This window comes from Chroicocephalus ridibundus, chromosome 3, assembly GCF_963924245.1.
Source record: "Chroicocephalus ridibundus chromosome 3, bChrRid1.1, whole genome shotgun sequence".
In the NCBI taxonomy this organism is placed as follows: Eukaryota; Metazoa; Chordata; class Aves; order Charadriiformes; family Laridae; genus Chroicocephalus; species Chroicocephalus ridibundus.
This window is the reverse complement of record NC_086286.1, coordinates 80,275,375-80,296,752: the sequence shown is the minus strand read 5'-3', so window position 1 is coordinate 80,296,752 and position 21,378 is coordinate 80,275,375. Positions and strand designations below refer to the sequence as shown.

The window sequence follows — 21,378 nt, the reverse complement described above, 5'->3', positions numbered from 1 at the left end:
TACACCACCACATGAAGGAATAGTCAACATAAGTGATTACATAATGTTGTGTTTTGTACAATATTTGCTTAGTCCATCATGCGAGACAGCACTATCTGCAATCTAACCCACAAAGACATCACTGCATAACTGTTAACTAACAATGATTTGAAATAATCTACGTCAGGTCTAAAGTATGCATTGTACAGGATCCGTCATTTTTTCCTACTAAGATTTTTATAGCTTCAACAGAATATAGCGCTTTTAAGACAATTTTATTTTTCAGTCTAGCCCCAATGCAGCTGTGAGCTGTTCAAAAGATGCTGGATTCATTTGCAGGGTACAACGGGTGAGAGTCAATCAGTAATTGCTGATGACAGATCTACAAAGGAAAAGCCTCCAAGTATAAGAGCATATCAAGATGTGGCCCAAAATTTGTAGTGCATTTTACATTGGTCATGTCCACAATTTAATATCAAATCATCACATTTTGATGAAAGCAAATATTCACCTCTAAGTTAACACATTTTCTAGAAAGTTGGACTTATTTATTGCAACTGAAATTTCTTATTCTTCTGTACTACTACATAGCTCCACAAATCTTGCAGAACAAATTGAGACTTTACTCTTTTTAAAGAAAGTTTAAACAATGACAGTGATAGGAAAGTGACAGCGAAAAATTACACTACAGTGAGAAAAAAAAAAATAGATTAACATTTCCTATTCAGGTATACTGGCACTGAGAAGAGTTGTAGGTGAGGGAAAGTGGACACTACATCAGTGGACAAGGGAAGAGCTATGGACGTCATCACTGTGGACTTTTGTAAGGCTTTTGACACCACCTCCCATAATATCCTTTTCTCTATATATTGGAGAGGTATGGATTTGATGGGTGGACTGTTCGGTGTGTAAGGAACTGGTTGGATGGTCACATCCAGAGGGTAGTGGACAACGATTCAATGTCTGGATGGAGACTGGTGACAACTGGTGTCCCTCAGGAGTCTGTATAGGGACCAGTCCTGTTCAATATCTTCATCAATGACACAGTGGGATCAAGCACACCCTCAGAAATTTCGCAGATGACACCAAGCTGTGTGGTGTGGTTGACATGCTGGAGGGAAAGGATGCCATCCAGACAGATCTGGACAGGCTCAAAAAGTGGGCCCATGTGAACCTCATGAGGTTCAACAAGGCCAGGTGTGAGGTCCTGCACCTGGGTCAGGACAACCCACAGCATCAATACAGGCTGGGGGATGAAGGGATTGAGAGTAGCCCTGCTGAGAAGGACTTAAGGGTACTGGTGGATGAAAAGCTGGACATGAGCTGACAATGTGTGCTCACAGCCCAGAAAGCCAACTGCACCCTGGGCTGCATCAAAAGAAGTACGGCCAGCAGGTTGAGGGAGATGATTCTCCCCTTCTGCTCTCGTGAGACCCCACCTGGAGTACTGCATCCAGCTCTGGAGCTTCCATCATAAGAAGGACATGAACCTGTTGGAGTGGGTCCAACGGATGGCCACAAAAATGATCAGAGGGCTGGAGCACCTCTCCTATAAGGACAGGTTGAGAGAGTTGGCGTTGTTCAGCCTGGAGAAGAGAAGGCTCTGGGGAGACCTTATTGCGGCCTTTCAATACTTCAAGAGAGCTTATAAGAAAGGTGGAGACAAACTTTTTAGCAGGCCCCTGCTGAGATAGGTCAAGGGGTAATAGCTTTAAACTAGAAGAGGGGAGATTTAGATTAGATAGGAAGAAATTCTTTCCTGTGAGTGTGGTGAGGCACTGGAACAGGTTGCCCAGAGAGGTGGTAGATGCCCCATTCCTGGAAACATTCAAAGTCAGGTTGAACTGGGCTCTGAGCAGCCTGGTCTAGTTGAAGATGTCCCTGCTCATTGCAGAGGGGTTGGACTAGATGACCTTTAAAGGTCCCTTCCAACCCAAACCATTCTGTGATTCTATGAAAGTTTTAAGAGGCCCTTTAAGGTAGCATAAAGCCTCACAAGATCAGAGACAAGCTATATAGTTACATATTGTGCTAGCAGTTGTAACTCTTTCTTCCCTATCATCCTGCCAAAAAAAAAAAAAAGTGCAGTCAGCTTGCCTGGTCCTTTTCAGAATCAACAGAACATCAAACACTGCATGAAATCCACAATTTAATTAGTCATATATTTTTTACAGGATGCATCTTAAAATGAAAAACATGACTCATGAACTGCTGGGTTTTAATCTGGAAAAATCACAGAGTTACCAGTGTTTCCATCTACAGGAAGGGATTTGGATTTTCTGCCTAAAAACACTGCTGCTACTCTAACAGTATTTAAACAAATAGAAGTTACCATACATATTGAACCGACAAAGTAAAAAACCAATTTCTTAGGATCCCCACATGGGAATAAACTGTCAACCTAAAACCGTAAAACTCGAGGCTTTACTACTTACTGCCTCATATTTTCAGTAACTTTTAAAGTTCATAGTCTGTGCTGTTTGGTAATGAACCACTTTACACTAAAAAAAACTCTCAAAATTTAAATTTATCATTTTGTTTAAACTGATTTAAACTCAACCAAGAAGCTTTAAAAGTAACAATAAGAGTTTCCATAACGATTTAAGTTATTTTATTTAAAAAGTACAGGAAAGTTAACTACTCCCTGAAAATAAAATTAATTATATAAATTTTATTAAGTATTTACTCAAAAGCCCATTTTCTATATATTTTCTAAGATGTCTTCTCTTGTTTTAGAAATGTTTTCAATTAAAAATCTCAATACACAATGAAAAAGTGACTAATTGAAAAGATGACAAATTGCTGTAGTCACAGAACCATCACAATACCACGTCTGTCTGAAAGCAAGATACTGCAAAGCCCCATCTGGAATACTGCTCTTTCACTGGAGCTGAAATGCAGTTTTTCTGCTGGTTTGGTTTTGGGGTTTTTTTTGTTTTTGTTTTTGTTTTTTTTCATGGGTGTGTATCTTTGGCATCTTTTTGTTTAATATTAGACACACTGAGTACTTCATTGTGGAAAAGGCACAAGGAGTGTTTCTGTTTTGTTTTTTTAAAAAAAGAATCCACTCACTGGAAACTAGACAGGCAGGTTATCAGACTGAAAGATTAAATGGAAGCGGCAGCTAAGACTGATAATCACCAATAAACTCAGGTAAGAAAGAATGTGTGTCAGAATGGGAAAGAACTATTTCTCTGTGTGTAGAAAAAGCAAGATCTAAGGTCTTAGCCTAAGGTGACCCTCCTGAACCTGCCCTACCTCTTGTCCCAAGTTTTATGGTTTTAATAATGTTATCTTATCTACAGTTGCTTCAACTGCTGCATATTTTGACTTCCACTCAGAAACTAGTCACATATTAAGATGGCTTACTTGGCTTTTAAGCTCATTTCATATATCCTGATACCTGCAGAATAAGGCCAATAGAAACATTTGACTGACTTCTGGGAAAAAAAAAAATCACCAACAAATAAAAAAATACCACATCAAAGACAGCTTTTACATATGTAAACAGCTAACATTAGATAGCCAAAACAAGCCAGCAAGGCAGCCTATGCAACAAATAGCACCAGTGATGTAGGAGGGAGAAGAACATTTGACTAGCAGGGCAAACATTGACTATCATCATCTAGAAAACAAACAAGTGACTATACAGTAAAGAAATCAGTAAAGTTAAACTCACATTCATTATTCTGCATTATTGTACTACCTGCAGGCTGATGAAGCTGGTGATCATAGCAGATAATAAAATGCTTTATAAGCAAAATTGTGTGTACGTAGACCTTTAATTCTTCCCACACTGTTCAGTGCTGCTGTTCTAAGCTTCCTATCTCCAATCATGCTCATTCTTAAACAAAAGCCAAACTAAAAATCAATTATTTGCTTTTGCAATGGCCAGTGTAACTTATAGTTTAAATCAACTTTATAAGTTAAAATTAAATGTTGCAAAATATTTCTGTATAAATAACAAGCCAATATCTATAGCAGTCCTTTTTTGCACTTTCATGCGTATTTCTTGTTCATACAACTTATTTAATATTTTGAGGTATTCATTTTGTTCCACCTATCAAAGCATCTTAAGCTTATGCTAGGAAGACAGAAGAATCTAGTGCGATACTCACATCCTAATTAACTCCACAACAGAGTAAATGTGATCATGTAGCTAAAGATATCAGTACTGCTTAACTGATACTTGTAAGTGATTCCTATTTCATCATTTAATTAATAAAAGCTTACAGAAAGACCTAGGTAAGCATGTATTGAAGGAAGTACTACAGTAGGCACAAACTTGCTATGTTAAACTTCAAATTTTCCCTTTCACTTCCATTTGTAAACTCAAATTAAAAAACACAGGAGACTGCATTACTTAAATTGATTTGTTCTCCTATGGTCCGATCTTATTTTTAACTTGTTTTTAATCTCAAAATATTTCCCTATTCACAATCGCTGCTATTTCCCAGCATGCCTTCTAGTTTATGCTTCTAAATAAATAGATTCTGAAAGATTTGTGTCAGCTGGAGTCTCAGTATTTTACTTCAAAAAACATTTCAAAGTTTTTTATACTCTTATTTCTTCATTGACTATTTTACAAGCAATCACTTTGCGCTTCAGTCAGTATAACCCTGAAACAGTATTTTCCAAGCGTGCTAAGAAATAATCCATTTATATACTCTAAGGCTAGAGATTCGAGTTACAGCATAACTAGAAAGCGATTATTTAAATGCCAAAACACAACATCATTCTCTATGAATTGTAGTATAGTATACCGATGCACAAACACTACATTCCAGTAAGTTAGCCACAAACCTACAGGTTTTAAAAAAATTATGTAAAATAATCCATGTTTGTTAATTACAAATAAACTTAAATTGTGTGCACTTCCCAAAGAATTCAATAAAAGGTCATTTATTCATTTCAACACAAATAAAGGAAGCCTTTTCTCAACAGGCTGCCATTACTCAAAGAGCAGTTTGAGAAGCAGAAGGAAAAAACCTGATTCCTCTCTGATATAAGATATTTAAAGCAAAAACCTGATTCTTACATCTTCATTAGATGTTTGGAAAAAAATAAGGAAGTGATACGTTTCTTCCAACTTCACATCTTGTATGATAGCAAACAAGACTCAAAAATGGCTACTATGTCAGACAAAACTACTTATTATGATCCAAAGACAATACTTTTGACTTCAGGTCTTAAAAAACTCCATGTAAGATACAGAAATCTTACACCGCAAAATACATCTAACATCTACTAAGCACGTTACCAGCTAGAGGCAAAACGCAAGATCATTTAAATGAAAATTCTGATACTGATGATACTGATACTGAAAATTCTGATGGTTCGCTAAAACAGAGGGAGACTTCCCATAGACTCAAATTATCACAAAAATTTCCAAAAGAGGAAAATAATTTTAGCCACCATGTATGTTTGTTAAATTATACATAGCTTAACATCGTGTTTTACCACAATGAATGTGATAAAGCCAAACATGAAATAAATGCATTACATTCAGTGTCCTCAGATAATCGGAGTTACAATACAAGAGAGAAAATACAATGTTAATATACTGACCAACTTAAAAAAATCAAATATGAGAATGTTAGTTTAATAAATGCCCCTGAAATACCCCCTTTTTCTTCTTAGTCCAGTATTTTTTCTACACTAAAAGGAACTTTGATCACTGCCCTTAACATCGTCTTATTCATCACAGACTTGCTCCAGGCTGTATAGGTGTTGTGGTAAGAGCAAAGTTGACTTCTAGAAAAACAGAAATTTAAGTAAATAAGCTGCTCAGAATATTCATATTGCATATCTTAAGTTAGCTCAATTTCTGCATTAAAAAAGTGTAATTACTATTTCCTTAAGTGATTATTTTACTTCAGCATATCGAATTCAATACTAACAGTCCACAGACCAGGAAAAAAAGAGCGTATGGAATTTGTAATTCTGCTAAACCATTTTAACTGACTTATCTCTGTTCCCTCCAAAGATGCTGTATGACCTCTTAAGCTGCCAGAATGCAAGGGGTTTCAAGAAAAGCTATTCCCTCACTGTCTATGCCCACAGGTTTAGAATGAAACAATTCCAGTGTGAAAACCAATAGCGACTTTCAGAGAAAGATGGGCTCAAGTTTACAGCTTTCTTTTTGGCTTAGTTTGTAAGGACGCAAGGCAACTATTTCATAATTGCTCCAATGCCCAAGCCTGCACCACTCTCAACTAATGCTTTAAGGGTCTGTTTGCAAATCACTGCTTTCTGATGACAACAGACACAAAAGGGAAGAAATTCAAATGCTGATAATATTTATTCCACTAGAATACTGAAACAAGGTATTTCTACAAGGCTGTCCCACTTAGCAAAAGAAAAAGTAAATCGAACTTATTTCTACATACAGCCTAATTTACAGCTGTAGTGCAAAGGTTGCCACTCTAGAGAACAGCATTTCATGCTATATGGAACTTTGCAGTGACAAAATGAGAGGTTACCTTCAGGAAACTCAATGCTCAACTAGGATTACAATGAAACACACTAAAATACCTGCTTTTACTTTTATCCTTTTTTTTTTTTTTTTTTTTTTCAAAAAAAAAGAACACAATCCCCTTACTTCAAATATTCTCCTTAGAAGCACTTGCACTGTTGCCAACATAAAATTTATCCTTGCCAATTTATTTGCTAGAAGGAACATACCATTCTCTTAGAAAGAATATTAGTGCAGTTTGGACTAAAGAAACTCTCCTAACAGTAGACCTCACAAACTGATTACTTGCATTTAACCTTTCTTTTTAAACCTTTACACAGACTCAGCTAAAAAGCAGTAACAGCTCTCCTCCATTTCTCTCATCTAGCCTTCATTTGAAATATTAAAACAGTGGACTGTAAGAGGCATCCACAGAGCCCCAGTAAAACAAACTAAATGAAAGTTAAAATCTCTTCCTCTGCATTGCAAGCAATACCCCCCCCAATCAAATCCCATCACAAGCAGTCAACGACTATATGAAGGACAACTGGCTAAAGTTAAACTCAATAAGAAATACATATACACACTGAAAGAAGCTTCAAAGAACTCGTTCTTCCTTAATCATCTATTAAAAATCTACAAACTTCATTTCTTCCGTAAGGCAGCAAGTTCACCCTTGACTTTCAGCTCAACAAGCTAAAGTACACACACACAAACACAAAAAAAGGAAGTGATCTCTTGTTTTATCTATTTGAAATCTGTCACCTTTCAAATTTCATCAGTATTTTTTGAGCTTCTACTACAAGAGGCATAAAACACAACAGGAATTGTCTTTACATCTTTGATGATTTTTCTATTTCACTTACTCTCCAAGTTGTTAGGACTGGAACAATGTTCCAAGAAAACTCTGTTTCTAGTATTTCTTTAATTAGTCTCCGTAAACTCCATTTAACAGATTAACAATGATTTTGTGTGCTTTGAATAAGGCTGGCACTGCTTTTAATAGCATTCAGAGTTTCGAACAGCCTACCTGCAGTGTCACATTACTGTTCAGAGAATAAGGTATGTCACATTATGAAATAAAATTAAAATGTTTTAAATAAAACAACTAAGTAATGGTTTTTTATGTCCAATATGTAACTAAAAACCAGAAGACAAAAAAGGAGTATGAACATGCTCAACACACCTATCTAGAATTACCAGAAAAATTGACTCACTGACAGAATGGGATGCGCATTGCAGGACTAGCTGTGAAGTCAACATACAGAATAAATCAAATTACTTGCTTTTCCCAAAATACATTTTAAGTTGATCCAATAAATTACATGTATTCAGTGGCTGTAAAGATTACAATATATACACTGATTACAACCTATAGAAAAAAAAAGCATCCTTTTACTTTTTGAGTTTGTTTTAGGATTTATGCTGCGAGAAGGAAGCTTTGGTTTCCTCACGAAGTTAAGTCTTTATGGTGATGAACAGGAACTTCATATTCCCTAGTATTTTTAAGAGGCATGCAAAAAAAAAAAAGGAAAAAGAAAATAGAAACAAACAGGCTACACTTCATAAATTTAATTTACACTAACAGCAGTCACATAAATTAGTAGTGCAGAAATATATCACCAGGTTGAAGCTTAAGATAATTCCATGAATACCTACCTGTACATACACTTTAATATGGTCATGACAAATGTGTATTTGAATACACCTTTAAAACTGCTTCAAATCCTAAGATTTGAAGTAACACGAAAAAATATGAAAATAACATATACTGTTAACAGAATATTGCATAACATGAAGGACATACAATGGATCAATTTTCTCCCTTAGACAGGTGTATCCACATTACCTCAAATTGATTTTCCTACTTTTGCATACTTCACGTGATGAACGAAATATAAACTTGTGGTCAAAATTATAACCTGTACACACATATCAAGTAAAGTGAAAGTTTTGTTATTCTTGAAAGCATTCTTAACAGTATTACATAAACTGCAAATCCTTTAGTTTTTGAACATCAATGATCACTGTTTTAAAAGCAAGAACAATTATATGATGCATTCCCTTGGTGGAAGCTTTAACTTGTTATGGTCTGTTATGTGGCAAATGTTATGTCAAGAATTGATGCAAGTAATATTTAATGCCAGAATTAACTAGTATCTTAGCCAAGACTGTAGTCAAATTAAAGCCACAACTAGAATTATAAACACATCTGGAATAAGGTTAAAATTTTATGTAGTAGGCCTTATTACAGTTACGTCTAGACAATAATATTGAACAATTTTGGGTCATGAGTGGTTAAGGACTATTCTCCTAATAGTGCGTGGGCAAGAACTCATGTCTTCCTTGAAGTCTTTCATTGAACAAAGCACAGTGTATGAAGCAACTGCAGTTCTATCCTAACTTCCTACACAATTAACAATAATTTAGCATTAGTATAAACTTACAAAGAAATATGGCAACTTTCAGTTAATTCCCCCACACATGTTGTTCCGGGCCATTACTTGCTCATCTTTAAAAAGACTGAAGAACCATTAAAAATACCACCCTTTTCCATATTATTTAAACTGGCAATGTGCTTCCTTATGATCTTTTAGAACAAGTGTTATGTAATAGCAACAAAATGAGTTATTACAACCATGTAAAACATTTGAAAGTCCTAGCACGTGTTCTACTAATCTGAAAAAGATACGCTTAGTTAGAACACATCCATTACCAAATTCAAGTGATTAAAAATTTAATGGGTTGGCTAAATCGTAACACTTCAGAATAGAATTGCTTCAGTCTCTTAACTGTTTCTAAAGATGCATCAGGCTGTCCACACCGATTTTGTGTCTGCATCAAAAATATTCACATCACATTGCGTAAGGGCATAAAGGAGAAAAAAGGCACAAATATATCTCAGATCCTTCTAGGAATCCTAGATTTTAGCTTTGTAGCATCAAGTAGGAGCCTGTCACAGAATTCATAAGAGCAATGGTGCCTAAGGAACTATTTAAGCTTCTGTGGCTTGAGAGAACATCTTTTGGGTTTTCCAAATGGCTTTTCGGCATGCTAGCGTGTTGATTCTGAATCACAGAATCTCAGAATGGTTGAGGCTGGAAGGGACCTCTGGAGGACATCTGGTCCAAACCCCATGCTCAAGCAGGGCCGCCTATAGAGAGATACCCATGTCCAAGAAGCTTTTGACTATCCCCAGTAGTCAAAATGGGATGGGGACTGCACAACCTCTCTGGACAACCTCTGCTAGTGCTTGGTGACCCTCACAGTAAAGAAGTATTTCCTGATGTTCAGATGGGAGCCTCCTGTGTTTCAGTTTGTGCCCATTGCCGCCGGTCCTGCCACTGGGCACCACTGGAAAGTGCCTGGCTGCTTCTTTTATACAGTCTCCCTTCAGATACTTATGCAGATTGGTGAGATCACCCCTGAGCCTTTCCTTCTCCAGGCCGAACAATCCCAGCTCTCGGCCTTTTCCCCCCCTCATATTAGATGCACCAGTCCCTCAATCATTCTAGTAGCCCTTTGCTGGACTCTGTCCAGTAGCTCCATGTCTCTTCTGTACTAGGGAGCCCAGAACTGGACACAGTACTCCAGGTGTGGCCTTACCAGTAGAGGTGAAGGATCACCTCCCTTGACCTGCTGGCAACACTCCTCCTAAAGCAGCCCAGGATACTATTTCAGCCTTCCTTGCCATAGGTCCCACTGCTGAACTCCCTGTACTCTTTGAATTCAAAGGTTATCTAGGAGAACCTTCACATTTACAAATGTAGACACCGAGACCCTTATGAGATGTTCAGAGATTGTACTCTCTTCCATCTGATTAAATGAAGAGTGAAGCACCACCAAAGTCACATTATTTTGGTTTCCATAATGTGACAAAAATTAACAGATGTGTGAAGGATCTCCCTAAGTCTGCAAGGTGACCACTAATATTGCTAGAGCTGAATGAGACTCAGCCCTGATCAATACTTGCTTCTACCCTGATCAACTTGGACAAGATTCTTAACTGAATATGTGGTTAAAAGAAGCTGTGTTGAAGTGGCTAGTCCTTTGGGCTTTTTGCTAAACAGATGAAGAACTCTCCTAAAGGACTCTACACAGTCAATGTCAAAAGGTAAAGTCCACAATACACCAAAAGCATGTAGCAGAGCTTCAGTCTGGGATGCATGCAGTTATGGACAAGACTCTGGCAACACAGCACCTTGAATATTGACCTGCAAAAACCCTAAGTATTTAGGATTGTCCAAAACACAGTATTCACCCTTGGAAGTCATGAGATATGGTCATAAGGCAAGAAATAACAGAAACTAACTAGAAGAAACAGTTCCAAGAGACAGTTTTGTTGTCCACTGAGAAGACAAAGACATTTACAGTATAAGCATGGCCTCAAAGTATTAAATTTCCTTCCCAGAAAAGGATTCATATTTGCAATTGGTAAAGTAAAGGTATCTGAAGAGTCAGTGACAACAAGTCAACAGTGGTTTTCACAATTGCAGTGTCTTTTGCGCATATGCAGACCTAAGGATCACATAAAAGTAAGAAATTCAGTAGCAACTACCTATGGAGCAATCAATTGTAGAAGTGGATTTACATCCACAAAAGCAAACATGACATTGTTTGCTTAAAAGCAATGAATAGTACAATACTTCATATAACACTTTCAATCTACTTCAAAGCATTAAAAACAAAAATACTCTAGTTTTCTACAATAATAATTAACTAGAAGAAGCTCTTATAGTCAAGGACAGCAAAATTTCAGAAATTTACGTTTGTTAATTCATAGTGTTTTCTTAGAGTGTACTGTTGTATCCCACTTCCTCATAGGTTCATTCCATTCCACACTTAGTTGTGTACAATTTGCTTTCAGTCTTCTGGAAAATGCAAATAGAAGTCTTTGTACTTTCCAAAAAACCGAACACTTTCTGTATTTTCTAGTCCCCAAATATGTCCAAAAGTTAGCCTGCTTTATTTACCTATTTTTCTTAAAAATAAGGAAAAATAAGATGGCATACTGACACTGACGAATTAAAACAGGTACTGCTGACTTTCATCCATGCAGAGTTAATTTTTTGCATCACCATCATAGGCTAGGCTTTGTTCTAGTTTAATTCCTAAGCAATAGGCACTGCATATGCTGCACAGCCACAGAAATAACTCTTGAAGATGGCATTCTTCATCCCTCTGAATTAAAAATTCCATCTCTTTTTCTGAATGCAAAGCAGTTCACCAGCTGTGGGTTTTTTTTTTTTTTTTTTTTTACTATTATGTCAGAGTACAAGAGTCAATCTCAGAGGAATACAGCTCCGGATTGCAAGTTTCAGGTAGCAAAAATCCCTCTCGCTACAAAATAAGAACCTTACCACATAATGAAGCGTGTAGTGAAAGTGGCAAATCAGTTTGTGTTGACTAAATCGAGTGAAATAGAGAAGTTAAACGATCAGGTCTAATGATCAAAAGGCAGCAATATACTAAAGAGCACTGCATTTGAATTACAAGATTGAACAGTAACTCTACACAGACCTAATCTAACTGAATTACTGCTTCATTCATTTTCTTCATCCCAGCCTCAACATATTCATATTCTTAAGAATTAACACTTAAGGTTGAGGTGAAAACTGCAATTATTTATTTTTTAATTGCATGCATATATTAACTTTCATATCAAATTTAGGATTATACATAAATATACAGGAGTATAACCTTAATAAAACAGTTTAGGGAATTAGAGACACAAGAATTCAAACCTTAGTTTAAATTAAAATTTGTAGCATGAACATTTACGTAAACTTATTTATATCCAAGTTCATGATCATAAATCAATTCAGAGAAAAGATGACAAGTTAGAATTTTATAAAAAAATAATTTGCTAAAAAAGTAACTACCAATTTGTGATTAGGGAGTGCATAAGACATATGGTAAAATTAAGGCATTTTCAAATTAGGAGCAGACAATTTTTTTTTCTACCAAAACTTTTCATTATTTCATTGTAGCTCAAAATGTATCTTGACTTATCTTTTGCTACCAAAAAAAAAACATAACTGTTTACAGAAAGTTAATTTATTAACTACTGACATGCTACTGGTTTTTGATACACCTAGATTCTTCTAAGATCTAGCAGTATGTGATAAGATAAAGAAGGATTTTAAACAAAATACTACCCAATTTTCCCCATATGCAGAATCTAGTATACCCCTAAATTGTTTTAAATTGTATAATGTAATTCAGAACCTCAACAAACTATTTTTCCTAAAAGCAAAACTACTTCACTCTTTACGTACAAGCTACATCTACATTCAACTGACTACTGTCACTCCTATTGACAAGCCTGAGCTAGCTTAAAACTACCCACCTTGGTAACAGTTCAACCATTGCTCAGAGAAAACACCTAAATTGAGGTTCTATAGTCTCATCTCTTCTGCACCTCCTTCCCTGAGCACTATGCAACTTTTACAATAGCTTTGAACTAGGCAGGCTGACAGGTTTACAGACAACTTGGGCAAATTTATGTACACTTTACTCACATATCTGACAACAAATACAGTTGATATCAGAATTTTTCTTTTAAACTCTGATTGACAGCCACCATCCTGTACTGAGATTCTTGAAGGCATGTGGCCGATCTTGCACATGGGTTCCTCAGTTGTTTGGGGTTTTTTTGTTTGTTTGTTTGTTTTAAGAACTGCGTGGATATTCGTTAATACAAAACATGCATAAAAAGTCATCTTTAGCAGCATTGGTTTGAGCTAGCTCATTTCACTTTGCACTTAGATGGACCAGAAAAGCTCACGAAATTATGGAACCACAACGGTGGTGACAGTGACCTTCAACTCAAGGTGACAACTTGTCAAATTGCTATTACTTTCATCACAGAACTAAGCAATCAACTTCAGAAAACAAATACTCATAGCAACTTATGGATCATGCTACCCATATGCAATACTAGCTAGAAGGGGTTTTGTTTTGTTTTTTCCCCCAATAGTAAGGCACTGGGAAAAATATTTGCCTAACAAAGCTTTTAAACTTTCCCATTCATACAGCTTGATTTTGAAGTAATTTAGAACTGGTGAAAGTGTGCTATTGTTTCTTCAGTGCTGAACCATCAACTATTAGAATAAGTCATTCTGTGTACTCAATTGATGATTAATCAATTTTTCTCTTTTCAGCACAGAAATTCAGCTGAACACCACTGTTACACAAATCAGCCATCATTTCGCATTACTCTCCTATTCAGTCACACTTCCTCTTTGTAAAATTAAGGTTTTTTTAAAGAATAAATTGGTCTATTTTCAACAGGACCTTTATAAAAATGTCATGTTTAATAAATAAGAAAAAATTAAAAGGTATTATTACACGAGTTTATTCAAGAGCATTTTGCACTAGCCAACAAGATGCTGAAACTTGCTGTGTTGTGTTGCCCTCTTCAGGTCGACAGCACTTATATTTTCTAGTTCTCCTGCTTGACAAGTCATTGCAATTTCAACTTCTGTCATAAAAACGTTCATATTTGCAGTTTCAAGTAGCAGCTAACTTTGCTTCTATCCCACCAGTGCTTGAAGTATTTTTGATATAAAACCCTATAAAAATAAACTTTATTTTTGGCCTCTACTTCTCCCTAACTTTAATACTAACCTTGAGGACTATCAAAATATCAGCTAGTGTTTGAAAAGATGACTAAAAAACCCAACTTCAGCACTGGTAGGCAAGTCTCATGACAAGAGGCTTAAAGAGCTCAATTGATTCAGCTTACCAAAGAAAACTGAAGCTGCGGAAATCACTCCGTAAGTGAACTTGGAGATTAGAAAGTCAGATGACTTTAAAGTGGTGTAAGGCAAAACAAAAATCTAGAAACTGCAGTTGAAGTCAGGTAAATTCAGCCCTGAAAGGCAATGAAGCTTCTCGCCCAAAAGAAAAAAAGATGTTAAAAACCTACTAGTGCAAAAGGATGGATTCATTATTACTTTACAGGCAGACCCAGCATCTTTCAAAACAATCTGTTTTGATCAGTTTTTGAGTGGTTGTCATAACACAGGCCAAACTGTGATGCTGATTTGCATACTTGTAATGGGTTTTGCAATTGATTATCTGTGCTCTGCCAGTTAATGTGTAAATGGGTGTAAACCAGCCTTCCATTGCTAGGGAAGGGGCTGTGCTGGGCTTCTGATTCATACATTGAGCCAGATATTAATATCATCTTAGAATATTTCATTTCCTCCTCCCACCTTGCTATTTTTAGAGGACGGGTCATGGTAGACATTTAAATCTATTTAGACATCTCAGTACTATGACTTTTACATAAAGAGCAAAGATTTAACTAATGTATTATTAAGTATGAAGAATTTCATTCACATTACTAAGGCAGATAAAATAACCATTTGTGACTGTACAATTTAATCACAACATCTTAAGGGACTTACGATAGGAAAAGTCTTTCAAAGCTAAGGCCTACTACGTAATTAGCCAATAAAATTAATAACCTAATCAAACCCCTTAGAAAATGGAGGCAAAGGAAATGCTCATTGCAGTACCATGGTATGTCCCAGTACCCAAACAAAGGAACAAGCAAATAAACAATCCCTGTATCCCCTCTTGGGCTGGCAAACACACGACAGCCACCCTGCCTTTAGCCAAGTGAGACTCCAGAAAGGCTCAGAAGAACTTGGTGCGGATAGTTTTAATGCATTTTCTTTCACACACTTCTGTAATTTTACTCTCAAGAATTAAATGCCATTTACGACAAATTTAACTCTTATATACTCATTGAGCAGACTGCAGAGAAAGGGAGGGAGACTGACAGGGAGAGAAACAAGCAAGAGCAAGTGGGTGAGCATTACGCAGGGAGGGAGCAAGATACCAAAACTCAGGGATGAGTAGAAACTAAAGTGCACAACAACGCAGACTCTGAGTGCTCCCACCTGCAGTGTCAGACAGCGGGTAGTCTCTATCAGCACACAGAGACTCCTCTCTGGTGCCTGAGTAATATGCCCCATCACAGTGCCTGCAGCCCAGGACTGATGAAAGCTTCCTGCCGTCTGTCAGGCATATAGTTTGTTCAATTAGAAAGTGCAAAACCAACTAGTCTTATAAACATGGGGAAAAAGTCCTCAAGCCAAACTCTAGTACTCAAGGCTCTAGTACTGTACAAGAAAAGCAGGACTCTTAAATGCATAATAAACTCAAAACATTACTATTATCTTCTCTCTTGCTATTAAAGAACAAATGAAAAAGGCACTCTATTTAACAGTACTATGAAACGAAAAGGCAAAAAGTTTTCATGCAACTACCAACTGAAGACACAGCAGCTTATAGCTCTGAAGTGATGAAGTGGGGCTTTTTTTTTTTTATGTGTGTAAGTAAGTGTCACCAAAATATAATTACTTTTTTAAACGATCTCTAGTAGAAAGAGTTTTCACCTATGTCAAAGGTTCATCTGGTGCAAGTTCCATATGACACAGTGGAGACTACGACAGCTAGTAATAAAATCTCCAAGATCTCCTAGCTAACACTTAAAATGGCAAATGAGTTTATCCTTAGCAATACTCAGTCTTTTTCTTAATCTTTTACAGTAGATGCCAGGATTCTGGTCCAGTCTTAGCTGCTACACTTAAAAGAGGTGGTGGTGGACAAGGGCTTTTAAAATTACCTGTGGTTAGTTTAGTTCTGACTTACCCAAGTACAACGTTCATATTTTTACCATCTCTTTCTCCCACACACACCATCAGATTTGGATACCACACGAGATATGATTCATATTATTCTTTAGAAATGTATTTTAATAGACAAGCTTTACAATTGAAAGAGCGTTCGAGTTTTGAAAATATCAGGCCTTCAGTGAAAAGCATGTCAGATTACTGTATTGAATGCACTTTTTCTGCAGCAACTTTTCCCAGTCACATTTAATTGCTGCTAAATTGGATTCTTCTTCATTGACATCATAATCTAGTATGTTTCTTTGAAGGAAAAGAAATTCATCCACCTTATACTGCCCAAACACAATCTAGGCAGCTCCCATCACAGAATGTCCTTTTAATAATTTTGGGGCAATGGAAGGTAGGGAGACTAACAGGAGAAACTCTCCCCACTGAAGGCAATGCTTAGTAATTTCCTCCCATCCACCTGTATATCCTTAAGTATCTACAAAAACACTATGTGAAAACACATAGGGAATAAACATCCACTGTAACACAAACCCAGGCTAAATCTGCTTTCAGGTATTTATGTAGGGATACACAAGCAACCAACTAGAATGTAAAGCTGACTTCTCCCAGCACTAATGGAAATTAAATGCAATCAGGGTGGGGGTTAAATACATCTTAAGAATACTTTTGAATCAGTTACTTCAGCACATGCAAGTCTGTCACTAAGTACTGTAAGATTATGTTAAAACTATGGGAATTAACTCCTTTCTCGAATCAAATCATAATCTCACCCTTTTTAACACTTTCTGAAGATTCCTTTAAAAACATAGACTTTTATGATGAGCAGTAATCAGTGCACAAACCAACAAACTAAACAAAAAAAGCTAGAAACACCTGCATCCACTTTTTTAAAAAAGGGGAACAATACTAAAAATATTTAGAAATATTAAGAGCAGCATTACTGAAAATAATATACACCAACCTTCTTAAAGGCTGTCTCAGCATCATCTGTATTTGTGTTTGGTCTTCTAATCTTAGTTAGTTATTTTGTGTTTAAACTACAGTAAGTAAGGGTTTCCAATTGAAAAGATAGTGTACTTATAAAGATAAGTACTACTGGTTAAAGGGATAGACATTACTGAATTAGATTTTTTCTTTGGGTTTTTTTTTTGTTTGGTTGGTTTTTTGTTGTTGTTCTTTCTGTTTTAAAAGCTTGACTAGCATGAAATCATGTGGTATTATGGAAAATTTCCCTCGTGGCTTAAAGGTCTATACCTTATTCAGACAGCAAAACCTTCACTTCCCAAGCCCATTTACATGATTTCTATTAAAAGACTTCAAAAACCATCACTTATTAGTGAATAAACAAACAAACAGCTTTTACCAAACAAACAAAATGCTGTGAGTGAACTACTTTTCCTGATACAAACTTTTTGATACTCGTACAAACCTTGCCATCTGCTATGATCTTTGACAAAATAACTGACTTCCGTTCTCAATCTAAGGTTTCACTATGATGGTAAATGTCTCATATTTAACATTAAAAGTTACTTCAGTCCCATTGCAAGATTGTATAGGTTTGTATAGTCATTAAAACCTGATATAAAATAGTATCAGACTATTCAGTACTATGAATAAAGGACTTTTTTGATAGTTACTGGTGCAAAACTTAAATACGAACAGATGAAAGTATTTCAAAGACGAAACAGAGCAGAACGGTTTAATTTACTGAGAGGCTACATGAATTCTGTATAAGTTTTTAACCATACTTAATTCCAAACTTCATCATGACCTTAATGCTATAAAAACTAAGAGGACATAGAAAAATTGTAGGATTCCAAGTATGTTTCCAAATAAACTGCTGAGAAAAACAGAGCACTGGTATATTAAATCAGAAAAAAATATTCAAAGCCAGTTTTGTATTGTAAAACATACAATTAGAAGACAAAGGTAAGAACTAGATGCAAGACCTATGCCATTACTTTCACCTTATGCCAACAAGAAAAGAAGCGTACACAGTGGCTGAAAGAAAAGTGTTGCTCCTGAAACGTTTGACCTTTCAGAGGGCATTTTGCATCCAAAGCAGTCTTCATAGTTAGCAGTTATTTTTAATGACAGAATTAACTTTTTTAAAACAAACAAACATCATCTATACCAGCCTCAGCACATTGTCAAGTATTACACACAACACAATGAATGGCAATTACCTATTAGCATAAATACAGTCTGTTTTGTCTTTGCTAATTCATACAACTCAAGTGTCCAGGAAAGATGAACATAGAATTTTATCATAATGTTAGAAAAGGGAATGTATGATTCTGAAAACAGATTATGATAGATGACATCTCAGTGGAAGAGTCTGGTAAAAGTGGTTTTATTTCATTGTCTCCTACCTGATAAATTCTAAATGGGATGTATCGAAATCCACTATCTTCTGGAGGATACTCCATGAGTTTTCGATTTATTGCCCAAAACTGCTCAAATTTATCTGTAAAGGTAAAATCAGATTTTGTTAATATTAATAACATGAGGGGTTTTTTTGATAAAAGAGGTAAATGAGACAATTGGAACAACATGAAAACTTTTTTTTACAGAAGCATGACCTGTATGAATTTATTTTCCCCCCATTTCTCTTCCCTACTTAGCCTGAAGCCAAAGGTAAGTCATCTGCATTCTCCTATGAAAAAACTGATGCAGCAGCTTATTGAACTGAAAGAGAAAGCAACTGGAATTCATATTGTATCTCCCACTGTTAGGGAAATATTGGGCCACAAATTATGGATTTCACTACCTCGATTAACAGTGATTCTTTCTCCCACTCTCTGCTGCTACTGGTCCACACTGTCTCACAGTTTGTTAAAGACATCTAGTTGTTCTTAACTATAGATGATCAATAGGTGTAAAGAGAAACTAAAGCAGTAGAAAAACTTCTTGAGGGGTTTACATTTGGATATGTAAATCTTAAAATAATCGGCAACAGTTTATGATATAAGCAGAAAATATGTATGTTTGAAACACATTTTTGTTAACGTTATCCAAGTAACTGGGTTTAGTAAAGTAGCCCAAGGCAGCACACCATTTCATCCTGTTCAGACATTACACAAGAACTGAACAGTTTATTGCACTTAAAATGTATTAAGGACAGCATAGGTCTAGAGCAGTAAAGGTTTTTATACCTGCAAATCAATTATTCAAATCAAGCAAACAACCAATACCAAAAGTGACAGAAAGGAACATGAAAAGCTAAGATGAACAAAGCTGCCGCGAGCCTTACTGGAGAAGGCAGCTTTAGAAAAGGAAGAGCAAGGGATGCATTTTCTTACAGGCCCTAACTCTTCAAGACACCAAACACAGCAGATGTTTCTTCAGAAGGAACACACAGTCTCCAACTTTCTCTCCTCAGCACAATGTTTAGCCAAGCCTCAAGAAGCCTGGCAGTATAACTGTTGCAGAATTCAGCCCCCCCAATGCAAAGTAAAATTCAGAAATCTATTTGCCCAACAAAGGTTCTTCCCACTTCCAAAACAGCTAGTAACAATTAAAGGAATTGCAGAAAATTAAAAGATTTGCTTCACTCCGATGTACAGCACAGATGCCCGTCAGTGTGCTAAAGGACATAGTTAATACATATTGCAGGGTTTACAACACATTGCAGGAATTTCCAAGAAACAGTAAACAAGCTCCTGCCAGGTATTCGGTAGGAGCGTTTCCTGATACTTATCTCAGAAAGCACTTCCACACCCTTGTTTCCTGATTAGCAGCAAGCACTTCCTGATAAGCGCTTACCTGAGCTGTGGTCAGCACCGTCATGCTAAGAGCTGCCTGGACACAGGGTGCTCCCCCCACAGCTCACCCGCTAGGAGGCTCTGCCGGTGGCAGGGACAGTGATGGCCCTGGAGCTGACTGTGCCCAAGCAAGCCTGCATTTGGGAACCCCAGCCTATGGAGTCAGAGGTTTGCTTTTGCAATGTCTGACACAAAGAACAACTGCATTAAAAGATGTAGCATATTTCCCTCATCCTTGGCGACAGCGTTGAGAAGGGCTTACAGCTTTTGCTACAGATTGTGTGGACAGGCATCAATCGATTTATACTTCAATTACCACCTGACTATGAACTCAGCTGATGAAACTATTAATTACGGTGATACACAAAACAAAACAATCAAGATCTACTGAAGCTAGCGAGCTTCACCGGACTCTTAAACAAGGAATCTACATATTTGGAGACGTCCTACCTGAACAAAAATAAAACAAAGATTAACTTCATTTACTTTTTTAATGCTCATATTACAGTAACTAGGGAAGTTGGGTAAACAGCTTACTGTCCTCAAAATTCAACAGAGATGAGCAACACATCTTATGGATCAGAAGAACAAGAAATTCTGAACAAATAACAGACTTATGGTAGGAATTTAAGTACATTGTCCCTTGCGGCATCCATGGCAAACCAGTAATCTTTGAAGGACAAAAAAAGTTAAACAGTGGTAATGTACAGTTAACTTACTTCTATTCTTCATTCCATCTTCCTCACCTCCCAAATCATGCAGGTAATCTTATTTAAGGCAGGTAAATTTGCCAATTTATACTTCTCAGATTATTCTCTGAACACTCAGACAATACTCAAGACAGTCTATTGTTCTATCAAGATGTTTAAGTTTCTAATAGTTTCGTAGTTTCCAAACATAACAGCAATAAGTCTGCAACAGTTGAATGATGAACTTGTTGCATTTTGTAATCAAGTACGTTCTGTCAATCCACCTGGTATCACGGGGAATGAAAAACTTTCTAGTAAATTAGCTAGACATAATGGGGTCAGACATGTTAAGACACGTCTCCACAGTACAGCACTGTCTGAAGACATCTAAGCTAATTAATTCTCATAACCTTGTATTACTGCCCTCCAAACATCATTCCACAGATCCAATATTTTTACTACAGGAAGTTAGGTTGTGTGCAAGAAAATTAACACAGATTTTTAAAGCAAGCAGCAGGAAAAGGCTATCCAGTTTGCATACTGATATATATGACCTGTCAAGAGCTTTTATTAGCATTAGGAGCATTGGCTGAATGCCAGAATCCAAAAGCTCCAACATACAAAATCCAAAAATAACTGCTTTTGCAGAACCCTTAAGACTCAAAGCTTAAACAAAAAAACCCAACACCAGACAACACTTCCCCTCCTCCCCCAATCCCCTTGAAAATACAAGTGAAAGGATTCATCCTTCTCCCATTTGTGTGTGCCAGTACCTCCTATTTATGCAAAACAGAATTAAGGAAGCTATTAATGCTATGATGAGCTATAAGAACTAA

At 36.5% G+C, this 21,378-nt stretch overlaps 1 protein-coding gene across 4 annotated transcripts in view; it reads right to left on the bottom strand.

Moving 5' to 3' along the window:
- Nucleotides 1–21,378, bottom strand: part of ATG5 (autophagy related 5) — an 81,115-nt gene that overhangs the window by 27,774 nt on the left and 31,963 nt on the right. For all 4 annotated transcript variants that reach the window (XM_063329857.1, XM_063329858.1, XM_063329856.1 and 1 more), the window contains one exon: nucleotides 18,462–18,556. In XM_063329857.1, the coding sequence (XP_063185927.1) occupies nucleotides 18,462–18,556 (95 nt within the window). The remainder of the gene's footprint in view (nucleotides 1–18,461; nucleotides 18,557–21,378) is intronic.